This window comes from Rhea pennata, chromosome 5, assembly GCF_028389875.1.
Source record: "Rhea pennata isolate bPtePen1 chromosome 5, bPtePen1.pri, whole genome shotgun sequence".
Lineage (NCBI taxonomy): Eukaryota > Metazoa > Chordata > Aves > Rheiformes > Rheidae > Rhea > Rhea pennata.
This window is the reverse complement of record NC_084667.1, coordinates 1,511,336-1,523,431: the sequence shown is the minus strand read 5'-3', so window position 1 is coordinate 1,523,431 and position 12,096 is coordinate 1,511,336. Positions and strand designations below refer to the sequence as shown.

The 12,096-nt window shown below is 56.7% G+C and overlaps 1 protein-coding gene across 1 annotated transcript in view; it reads right to left on the bottom strand.

The window, feature by feature from the left end:
• The window catches only part of LTBP2 (latent transforming growth factor beta binding protein 2), a 79,924-nt gene extending 74,865 nt beyond the window's left edge, over window positions 1–5,059 (bottom strand). Inside the window, exon 1 of the mRNA XM_062577424.1 lies at window positions 4,192–5,059. Within this exon, the coding sequence (XP_062433408.1) occupies window positions 4,192–4,667 (476 nt within the window). The 5' untranslated portion in view covers window positions 4,668–5,059. The remainder of the gene's footprint in view (window positions 1–4,191) is intronic.
• Between the last annotated feature and the right edge of the window lie 7,037 nt (window positions 5,060–12,096).

Sequence of the window (12,096 nt, the reverse complement as noted above, 5' to 3'; positions counted from 1 at the left end):
AAGTCCCAGGTACACCTACACCCACCCTACTCTAAACACTGCAAAAAGCAGTAAGAAATTGCAAGACAAGCTTGTCCCTGGCTTATAGATAACATGCACCTAGAGCAGGTAGCTTAGAGCACAGGAGGTATGCAGTATTTGTCACTGGCCTACTTCTTTTCTGTGACAGATTCTTCCCAGAAACGCCTTCACGCAGCATTAGGCCAGTGCCACGAAGCCTCCTCTACACCAAGAAATACCATTCATGGCCCTGACTGAATACACAAGCATAACCTGGAACCTGGGCAAAGGAGCTGCAGCGAGGCAATCCTTCATGATCTGCATTGCTGTAGCAACCAGAAGCCACCATCAGGGTCAGGTCCCCATCGTGCAAGGCGGTAGACAAACATCCAGGATGTGAAAGCTTGCAAGATTTTGCAGTGTTATCTGAGACCAGAGGCAAGCAAATATAAGAAACAGTAGGGGAAAGAAACAAGGAAATAGCAAGAGCATGGATTCACATAGTTTAAGCATGTGCACAGCCTCAGTGGTGATCACTTACTGAAACATTCGGCAGAACTATTCTTTTACTATTTATTTAACAGCAATCTATGCAACATCTTTCAACTTTATGCAGCACTTTGTGCTGCCAGATACATTGACTGCATTCAGGTCATTTACAGTATCCTACGCTGAAGGCCAGGGGGACCATTAGATCATCAGGTCTGCCTTTATATTGCAGGACAGCAAACTTCATCCAACTGCATATGAAACCTTTGCAGTCAGACTCAAGGAAGAACATTAGCAAAAGCTGCTGGCATCAATGAGGCACTGAAAATGCTCTGCCAAGACCACATCAGCATTAACTGCCTCAGCTCCTGAGCAGTCCTGTACACGCACTGCAGAGAACATATAACCCACAAAGCCTAAGTAAAGCAGAACTATATAACCATGGTGTCTACAGCAGGGATTAAACAAGAATTCAAGAGCAAAATGCACAAAAAGAAAATGAGAGGGAGAACATAGGAGAGAATTCAGGGTTCCCAGCCAAATACTCAGCAATTATCTGTCAAAAAGCTTCAAAACCTTCCCCGCACCACCAAATTGACCATGCAGGTAACAGAAGTCGAGGCTTCCTCAGATTACTCCCCAGTTACCCACCTTCCTCTAAGGTGGATCATCTAAGATGATGTATATATCATTTGAGGATTTATTTTCACAGAACAAGACTTTTAAAGGGTGAGAGGCAACAGGAAGAAATTCTAAAATTAAGCTCTTCCAAGACTTTCAGTTGGACACACTCCAGGAAGGGTATAAGCAGGCCCCACCTGCAGCAAAGCCAGATATGAGCAGGGTGGCAGACACATCAGAACAGTCCCTGAGCAAGAAACTCAATCTTAAGTCTGCTCTTGTAAAACAAATTAGGAAGATAATTATCCAGAAAGGATACAGTACTAACAACCAGGATTTTCATCCACAGAATACAATCTCACAGTAGGAGTGGTGGCCTGTGTGAGGCTCCTAGAGGTACAAGCAGAGAACTGTGACTTGGGAATCAGGACAGGTCAACCTGGCAGTTGAGATTTTAAGTCAAAATAACTAAATAGCACTAGGACTCAGTAAAGCTGGCAAAGCTACCTGAATGAGGGAAAATGAGGGAAAATTAAGGTTGTTATGCTAGAAAGTAGCAGGAGTACAGTGTAAACAGCAGAACAGAAAATATCCCACCTGGCAAAAAAATGAAACATCATGAAATGAAGCTTTCTGGAGGCCCTGAGTTTCCTGGATGGAAATATGTCCAATGCAGCAAAGGATATAAGAAGATGGATGAGGTGGAATCACAGGAGTTTTACAGAATGGCTTGGAGAACAGCAGCAACTAGGTTTCCATGAGGAGTAGTGCCATGTGGTTACTCACTGACTATTATTTTAGCTACACTTTCTCACAAACTCCAAAGAGAGTCAGTCACAGGGAAGTTCAAGAAGTGCTGATTTGGACTCCAGAAGAGATGGAAAGCTATCGATGACAAGCCATTATATGCATGTTCCAGAGTGCAAGTTCTTGAGGACCACAGTAAGCACATTATTCCCAGCCCTCATCTTCCAGAGCAAACAGGAGGTAGAGCGAGCGCTGCAGATTGCTAGGGAAGAACAGCTGGAAGACTCAGGACCTTCATCCCTCTAAGCCGGGAGGCAGTAGCAGTCTCACACACCCCTGGAAGGCTAATTTAGCTAATAACAGGTGACCAGAGCAGAAATGCTGGTCCTCATTTATGCCTTTGATTAAAGGATGAAGGTTACTTTCAAAGAGGTTCACAACTCTTCCGAGCACAGCCTGAACCTCCGAGCCGCCCACCTGCTCCGGGTAGCAGCGGGGCCTGCAAGCCTGGTGCAGGCTATTGGGGCAGTCATTGCAACAGAAACGGGCTACATCTCAGGTGACTCAAATCCAGTTAACTGCCACGTGATCCTGAAGCAACGCTGACCGTGCTTGGACTCTGGAAAGGACAAAAACCTTTGGAGCTCGCTTCCGAGTGCCCAAAGGTGCCCAAGCAGGATCGGAGCTTCCCAAGGGATCCTTTCAACGGACTCCCTCCAGGCTGCCCACAAAACAAGGCTGATGGAGGAGCTAAGGCAGAAACTGCTCAGGACTGCCTGCTGTTGACTTCCGTTAACGATGAATACTCTGCGTACCGAACGTAACGGGAAGAAGAGGCCGGCTGCGGTTGCTGCTTGTGTAGGGCTGCCGGAGAGAACGGCAGGGAACGGAGCAAGGGACGCCTCCGCCTTTGCACGTTGTAGGGAGGCAGAGAGAGAAACCGTAGGGGTCAAACCGCCCTTCCTATTCCAGCGGCGCTCCCTGCCTGGGGGCAGCGCGAACCCCTCTGCGGTCCCCAGCGCGGCGGCGGCGGCGGGCAGCGAGCCCTCGGCCCGCTTGCGTGCCCCCCGGCAGGGCTCGCGCGGGCAGCAGCCACGCGCGACGGCTTCGGCAGCGAAGCTTGTGGCGGGGGCATCGCCCGCGGGGGAGCAGAGAGGGGAACTGCGGAGGGGGCTGAAGCGTACGTCAGCGCCGCAGCAGCCGCCCCGTCTGCGAGCTCCCCTCCGCAGCGCAGCAGCTGGCCTCGCCATATGATCTCCACTCCACCTCCGCGGGGTGGTAGCCAGGGCCTGGAGCTGGAACAGCTCTGCCAGGCAAGTCGTTCGGAGCCTCCCCCGGCGGAGCCAGCTGAAGCCATGGGAAGCTGCGGCGCTCGCTGCTTGCAAGGGGCCCGTTACGGGAGGAAGGAGCCAAGAGAGCAAGTACCTGCAGCAAGAGCCGCGGTGGCCTGACTGCGCCCACCGAGCCGTGGGGGCCCCTCCGGGCTCGCTGCCCCGCTGCGGGGCCGCCACAGTGGCCAGGCACCTGCTCCTGCTGCGCCGCCCAGCCGCCCGGCCCCGGCACGTCGAACCCGGAGCGCTCGGAAGCGCCCGCCCGGCCCCGGCACGTCGAGCCCGGCGCGCTCGGGAAGGGCCCGCCCGGCCCCGGCACGTCGAGCCCGGCACGCTGAGAAGCGCCCGCCCGGCCCCGGCACGTCGAGCCCGGCGCGCTCGGGAAGCGCCCGCCCGGCCCCGGCACGTCGAGCCCGGCACGCTGAGAAGCGCCCGCCCGGCCCCGGCGCGTCGAGCCCGGCACGCTCGGGAAGCGCCCGCCCGGCCCCGGCACGTCGAGCCCGGCACGCTGAGAAGTGCCCGCCCGGCCCCGGCGCGTCGAGCCCGGCGCGCTCGGGAAGCGCCTGCCCGGCCCCGGCGCGTCGAGCCCGGCACGCTCGGGAAGCGCCCGCCCGGCCCCGGCGCGTCGAGCCCGGCGCGCTCGGGAAGCGCCCGCCCGGCCCTGGCGCGTCGAGCCCGGCGCGCTCGGGAAGCGCCCGCCCGGCCCCGGCGCGAGGCTGCGGATGCCCACGGCGCCCGCACAAGCGCGCCTGGACGCGACGGTGCTGCAAGCGCCCCCTGTGCACGTGGGACGGCCGGACGGCCGGGCGGGCGGCACGGGAGCGAGCAACGGAGCCGGCTGCCGGCCCGCGCCAGCCGGGGCTCGCCGCCCCGCGCCTCCGGAGACAGCTCGGAGACGCGCTCCGGAGGCGGCAGGAGGTGGCACCTCCGCGGCAGCCTCCCCCGAGAGCGGCGCGACCCGGCGCCGCGCTGCACGCCCGGTCCCTCTGGCCGCAACACTTACCCCGTCGGCCTCCCTCTGCCGCTCGGCTCCTTTGCCCGGGGCACGACTCGAGGCGTGAGCGCGCTCCTGGGCCGCTGCCGGGACGAGTCCCCGCTCCGCCTCTGGCCGGGGGAGCCGGCAGCCCCCCCGCCGTCGCTGGCTTGGCCCCGGGCGGCGGACGGTCCGCGATGGGGACGCTGCCTCCGGCCGTGCCCTCTGCTCGGGCTCCCCGCGGCGGCGGCGGAGCCGCGGTCCACGGTGAGGGGCCCCGGCTCCGCGGGGGGGCTCCGCGCCTGGGACGGGGCGAGCGCCGTGCCCGCGGGTCGCACGGGAGCGCCCTGGCTCCGCAGCCTCGGACGCGGCGCCTCCCTGCTCCCGGCTTCAGCTCGGTAAGAGGCGCTCGGTTCAAACCTCGCAGCAAAGTCCCGCTGCGAATCGCCGAGTCCCCAGAAAATGACGAACGCGAGAGGCAGGACGCTCGCGGCGGGGCACCGCATGGTGTCTGCCCCCGGGCGGAGTGGCGAGGGCGCAGGGCGCAGCGCTCAGCGCGGGGCTGCCATCCTCCTGCAGCCCGCCGTCCCGTCCGAGGCGGGCGCCCAGGGAGACGGGAGCAGCCGATCTCCTCGGACGAGCCTGCTGGAGCAGCGAGTCACTTCCCCATGTCGCGGGGGCTCGGCCAGTACCCGCCGCCTACAAGATCCCGGGGTGAAGATGCCCGGCGAGCCCACCGGCGGGGCTGCCGAGCGCGGCTGCAGCTGTCCCTCCTGCCCTGCAGAAGGAGGACGGCCAGTCCCTCCTCTCCGTCCCCTCTCGCCTGGCTGTCAGGGAGCTCGTGTGCTCTGCAGACAGCTCCAAGCACCTTCTCGCCTGCCTCTGGCACTGGCAGAGTCTGGAGGGGATGGAGGGTTTTATTTTTGGAAACCTCCCCCTTTTGTGTCTTTTTGATGCTGACATCTCCCCTCTCCGGAGGACACGCTCAGCCCCCCTCCTGAAGAGAGGAGACATTCCAGCAACACCCACTTTGGCAAAGGGAAACAGACTACAACAGAGGCGTTAACCCGTGCGCGACCAGGAGGCCCTTCCAGCGCCCGCCCGGCAGCTGGCGCGCAGCCTCGCGGGGCAAGCCGACAGCTCCGCTCCCAGCAAGCATTCGCCCTTCAGCACAGCTGGAAGCACTCAGGGAAGGCGGATCAGGCACACGTGTGGGGCACGGGCGGCAGGGGACATGGATGCCACGGAAACCCAGCACCCCCAGCACTTGGGACCTTCTGGAGCTGCACCAGCACCGCTAGCCCTCTTGCTGCTTTTGGCCCTGTTCCCCAGGAGGGTGCAGAAGCAAAGCGAAGGGAGGAGCCTTATTTGCTATCTCACCCTGGCTTTGGAGCTCTCAGATCCCCGAAACCCAGCTCAGTGCTTTATATGCTTACATACCTGGGGTCCAGGCAGAAAGGGGACCATCCAAAGTTCTTGGTCCTTCAGCTAAGAGATGCCTTCCAGGATACATGTCCCAGCAGCTTAAAGAAGAGTGTATGTCCCTCTCTCCCTTGACCTTTATGGGCACCTGGAGATGGAGGCATGACTTGAAAAGACTGTTTAAATGCCTTGAGAAAGACAGAGGGAAGAGTGGGAGGAGGGAGCAGGGGACCAAGAGCCCCCTTTCATCTACACACATCAGTTTGGCCTTGTCCTCTGCCACATCGCTGCTGCTCTTGCTCCCCTTGGCCACCTTGGGCAGGGAGCAAATTCTCCCAGAGGAGTGCAGGCTGAGCCCCAACCTAACAACAGGCTGTATTAGCAGTGGGCTTGCTCTGCCCACAGCGGTGACCGTGAGCTTGGCAGGTGACTGGAGGACTCTCATCACACTTCTAGGTGCAAGGAGGGCAGAGGAGGGCACAGTAGGTGCTCAAGAGGAGGAGATATCTGCTGGTGCACATCCCTGCAGCAGGTGCTACTGGCATTGGCCAGTAATACTCACCAACCCAGCCTCACTACACCAGGCTCATCCGGGCACCAGTCAGGCGAAAGGTGCATCTCACTCGCCATCCTGCCTCTGACAGCAGCTAGTGGATGCTCATGGAAAAATACGAGAAACAGAGTAGGTACACAGCAATCCTTCTGGTCCACCCTTATGTCTTCCAGCAGTCAGTGGTGCAGGGCTTCCTGAGCCAGATGCAGCAGCTAGACTATCGGGTTTAAGAGGCAAATTGTCATATTCACCCATTAATTTATCTAATCCCTTTCTAAATTCACTGATATGCGGGGGGTCTACAACATCCCCAGTAACTTCCAGTGTTTGAATATGCACTGCGTACTTTGCTTGTTTTAATCTTGCACCTGATGGTCTCTCTGGTGGTTTTGCTGTTTTAAGTAGGAAGGGACTGCGTCCTAGTCCCCTGTGTACAACCATTCTAGCTCCCCTGTCCCCTCACACATCACTTTCCTGCCAGGGAGTCCTGCTCTGCTTAGTCTCATGGTGCCTTTGGAGTGCCTAGGGTGAACGAATGCCCACACTTCGCCTCACCATCAACAAGCCATCTCCATTCCTGCGCTACACACCAGCAGACAAAGCTGCCAACTGTCCTATTCCATGAAACATCTGTGCCTTCCTACACCAGCGAAATCTGCTTCTCTGGAGAGTCCCTGCCAGGTGCCTGAGATCCCCCCAGCATCTTGGGAGCACCTCTCTCCCAGCAGAGTTAAGTCCTCAGGCCCATCCCCAAAGTCTCCAGACTGGACACACGCTGTCCACCTTTCCAGCAAACACTCAGCGTCCCGAGAGTCATCTGCAGCCAGATGGCTGTCTCTGGCTGGGAAGTGAGGCCTGAGCAGACCCTCCTAAGGCCACATTGCCCATCCTGTTCCCAGCCACTGCTAAAACCCTGCTCCTGGTTTTCCAAGGTCCTCTCCAAATCACAACCAAGCCACCTGTTCCCCTGCCCACTCCCAGGCTCAGCACCCCTTCTCTGCTGCTCCCCATGGTTGGGGTGCTGGGAAATAGGGGCAGCAAAGAGGGGAGCAAAATCCTTTACTTGTCTGCACTGCCACCCTGGGCTGATACCCGCCTTCCTACACCCTGCCAGGCCATGGAGTCACAGCTCCTCTCCAAAGCCCAGCTCAAAACTAGAGAGCCAGGAAGGGTCCTGGTCACTGCAGGGTTGAGGAGGTGGTAGTATAGACACCAGGGTCAGATGGCATCTCCAAGAGCTACTTACAAGGCCCTGCTCTGGCCTCTGGCCTTTCAGGTCCCCTCAGAGCACAGCTGTACCCTCCCTGCGCTGGGAATATTGCCATCTGCATGTTGGGGTGTGGAGGAGCCAGCAGAGGAGGAGCAGAGGTGCAGAGGCACTCCCCTGGGAGTAGCTGGCTCTGGAGCAGAGCGGGGACCACGGCCCACAGCACTGGTGTCCCTGCAGGCGCTCTCACCAGCAGCACGGCAACACAAGCAGAAGCCCACGCAGCAGCGTTCTCCTGGCAAGCGTGAAAAGTGACAGAGGGAAGAGGTAATTGGCAGCTCCCACTCAGATGTGAGCAAGCATGATAGGAGCAAGGGGGGCTGCATGGGCTCAGGTTTTGACCTTGGTGATTGCAATTGGGCAGCAGCTTTGGAGGAAATACCAGGGGTGGCTTTGGCACTTCCTGGAGTGCGATCAGCTCTCCCACCTGCACTGCCACAGCAGAGCCACCACTTGGGCATGAGTTTGCAGTGGTGAGTCTGCAGGTGTTGAATCTAGCAAGCAGCACCCGATAAAAGCCCCGGCCTGTTTCTCTGTTCTAAGGAAAAGGATCGTCCTTTCCATCCTCACCTAATTATTTTCTTATGCAGAAGTGGAAAGAATGCTTGGTGCCTAAACCTGACACAAGAAAATTATCAACACCATAAACAAAGCCATAAACAAAGAAGCCAGAAGCCCAGGCACTGCTGAGCACTAGAGCAGGCAACCCCGAGGCAGGCTTGCTCGGGGTGCAAGCAAATGCCTCCTCCCCGGAGGCGCTGCGTCGCCCTTTGGAACTAGCAGCCTCGCGGCTTCCCCAGGGAGCGTGCCAGAGCCTCCCTGCCGGAGCCGAGGAACGAGCACCGTAAACCAAACGAAGTCACTGACAGTCCTGCAGTACCTTACACGGGTCGCAGCCACCGCTGCCTCCAGCGCTCGCGGAGCCAGGCCCGGGGAGCTGGCATCCCTCTGCAGATCGTTTCCACTCCACGTTCAGTGACCCCCACGAGCTGGGCACTGAACCCTTTCCAGCCTCACGCGTGCAAGCACTCGCTCGCTTTCTCAGGGATGCGTCGGAGCTGTTTGATCCTCCGTAGCCTCTGCGGAGAAGCGGGGGCCTGCCGAGGGCGCAGAGCCGTGCCCCGGCTCTGCTGCGCCAGGGCTGCTGGCCGCGGGGAGCTGGCGCGAGCAGCAGGCAGGTGCGGGCTGGGTTACGGGCTGGGGCTTCCTCCCCGAGGTCACCAGCCCAAAGGCTGCCCCAGCAGCCTGGCAAAAGAGGAGACGGCACAAGCGTCCCCTGGAAAGGCCTGCATGCCTCTGGAGGGGAGCAATTTCCATGCCTGGCACAGGTCTGCAGCGAGGATGAGGAGCGGGGTACTCTGGCACCAGCTCGCTCCCTGCCAGCGCAGTGACTCATTTCACATTCAGCCTTCCCTGAAAACGACTCTGTTGGAAATTGGGAAGCACGGGGTCCATGGGGAATTGTAACGCAAGTTGGGCTTCAGCGTGCTGCTCAGCAGGGGTTCAGCAGACAAACACGAAATACCTCATTTCTCAGGAACTCACACAGACTGCAGCACGCGGACAACCAGGCTGTTCACCAAGGAGATCAAACTCCTTGCCCAAGAAGAGAGATGAGCCGCAGAGCGACGACCAGGGAGCAAGCCAGTAACTAGGACTTGACAGCCCATTCCTGGTGGCTGGGCAGCCTGGCCTGCAGCAACGGGGAATGCAGGGCTTGTGCCAGCGGCGGGGTGGGGGCGGCTCAAAGTCCTTGAGGCAAAGCAGAGCAGCCCTGCACTTCCTTCACTTAGTTCACTGTGCAAGCTTCTACGTGGCACAGAGACAGCACCAAGAAAAGGCCAACTGCAGAAGCAGAAGCAAGTCAGCACCTCTCAAAAGTCCACACTTTCCAAGGCTAAGGTTGTACACTGAGGTGAATGAGATGCATCTTGGAGCCAACACAGGGAGGAATGAGCTTGCTGTAGCCCTCCAGAGGACAAAAGCCAGGGTTGATTGCATTGATATTCAGGTGGTCCTGCTGTGTCTGGACCCCTCGCACACCCAGTTCCCTACCCTTTGTGTCAGTACTGCATCTGCAATACCCTCTTGGAGTAGTAGCACCTGGGACTCATGCTTCCATGGCCAGTTGGCCCCCAGATGTGGCTCCTGGCACTGTATCCCTTAGATTAATTAGCCCCTTTTCTTCCTCCTCAGAAGGATTCACAACCCACATGTGCTTACTGCCCCACTGTGAGCAGATCCCTAACCTGCTGCAGATGGGACACATTCCAGGGATTCAAGACTGCTCCCAGAGGGAAGAAGGAATACCTCCCTGCATTTGCTGGCCAGCCCCACTGGTTCAAAAATCAGGGTGTTGAACCAGCCTTTTAGAGGCACAACTCACAGAACACAACCTCCCTTCCCTCCTCGCAGAGGGAAGAGCCATCCCACTGCAACCCTGGGGAGCTGGATGAAAAAACACCTTCCAGGCAGCAGTACAAGAGACCTCTGTAACAAAGGGCATCAGACAGGCTGGAAAAGCAGCTTCTGAATTTAAGGAGGCAGCCAGCTGAGTCTTCACAAATACCATTCCATCCCCTTGCCCTTGCCACAAGATACACACAGCTCAGCACACTTACAGTTACTGGACACAGTAGACATTCCCACTGAACAGATAATCTGCAAGAGCTTTTGGGAACAACTCCAGACAGACACAAGCAGGCCCTCCAGCCACCCACCCACTGTCAGTGTGTGTCTGGGCCCCAGGTACGTCCCAGCCTCCTCCATGAGGAGGAGGCCAGCAGGCAGCTGAGAAGTTTGTTTGTCAGAAGGCAGAACATGAGAAACTGTCCAGCAATTCCTAGTTGAAAGCCAAGGTTTTCTAGTTTTATTACAGCTTCTGCGTTCCTTTAACCAGGACTGCCTCTGAGACAGAGGAGGTGGTACAGACCAGCCAAGTGGGTGTCCCTTGACTGGATTCCTTGGTCCTGCTTTGGTCTAAACATATGTCCATGCATTACCAATGGCTGAGACCACGTGCTAGAAAGAAGGTTACAAACATGAGATAAAAACATGCTGCTGCAAAGTAGAATTAATCTGGGGAGCAGGAACAGATGGCAGAACCCAGGGGACAGGAGTGAACAGTGAGGCAGAGAAGAGTTAGCTGTGGGCTACTTCGGCAGAAAGGCTCTGGTGAGGCTGGCTGTACAGCACAGCTGGTTCCTTGTTTAACCATCACATTATTTCAAGACCCTTCAGCAACTCTTAAAAAAACAGAGCTAGAATGCGACTCATGCAAAGCGCTACAGCACCTCAGGGGAACTTGTCCGTTTATAATTAATGAAGTCCTGCCTGCAGTGATCCGACGGCAATCTCCACTCTCCCCAGGAGGCTAGTCTGTCTTCTCTGCTGCTTCGATACCTGCAGATGGACTGGCATGTGGCAGGGAGAGGGGCCTGGAAACCAGGAAACCCTGACAGTCTCCTAGGAGCATGGCAGCCCTGCTGACTAAGGAGGCTGCCCTAACCAGGAAAACCATTCCATCATGTTTTTCCTGCCCAAACAAGCCTGTTCAGGACATCAATGTGACAAAAGGGCTTCAAGCAGAGGACTCATTAACCAGCTATTTCCAGCAACAGAAGAAAGGAAAGTAGAAAACAAGGCTGAGTAGGAGAAGGAAGCAGAGCATCTTGGCATCTTTAAGGGCTCTGACCCACAGTCAGGACACCGGAGAGGAGTGTGGAAAGAACCACGACACTAGGAACTTCTGTAACCCTCTCTTCCCCTTGTCACCAGGGTGTTAGCTCTGAGAGGCTAATCTTAAGGCAGCTGTTGAACATCAACTTCTGTTACAGACTGCAGGGGAACATGGAAACAGGAAAAACAGCTTCAGGATATGTAGAGACCCAGGGGTGCTCTCCTCAGTAGAAGGTCTCCATTCCTGATTTCTGGTATCACTTCATAGGCAGCACTCCCCAAGGAGTCCAGAACCTGGAGAAGTGATAGAGATCCAAGCAAGATGACCCAACAACAGGGACAGAAGAAAGAAGGTCCAAAAACTGTGCTGAGGGATCTCTTCCTGAGCAATTCCTACCGTATTCAACTTAAAAAGCATTGAATTCAACAACAAAAATGTCAGGAAAAAAAAAAACCAACCCTAATCAAGCTCTGAATTCTTCTGTGGTTTTAGCTTAAAGTTGTTTCATTCCTGCTTCTAATTTCAAAGCAAGTTTCTTAAAAGCCAATTACCACTTGTGTTTCTTTCAAGTTCTTTTTTCCTTCACATTTTTATTCCTTCTTTGAGCCCTGGGGCACTGGGAACTCAGACTGGAAGTTCTTCAGCTTTGTGCTTCAGAGGAGAACTGATGAGGGCCACACAGAATCCGAGAAGGAAACGAACAGCGGGGCTGACAGTACACCTGTGGTTTAGTTGGGTGCGCTGCCATCCGTAAACTGCTGGGCCGCTCCCCACTACAGAATTACAGATGTTCTCCTGCCGATTTGGGAGCTGCAGAGGCTGCGCGAGAAGTGATCTCAGCTGACTGCAATGCAGTGATTTCAAGTGAACGTTAAATGGACTATTAATAAGTGAATCTTAGGGAACTGCAAGAAGCGGCAATTATTAGGTGGCGCGCGGTAGAGCTCAAGCAGTCCGCCATCAGGCAGCAGACTAGGTCATTTACACATTACAGTCCCGTTGGGTAATTACCGG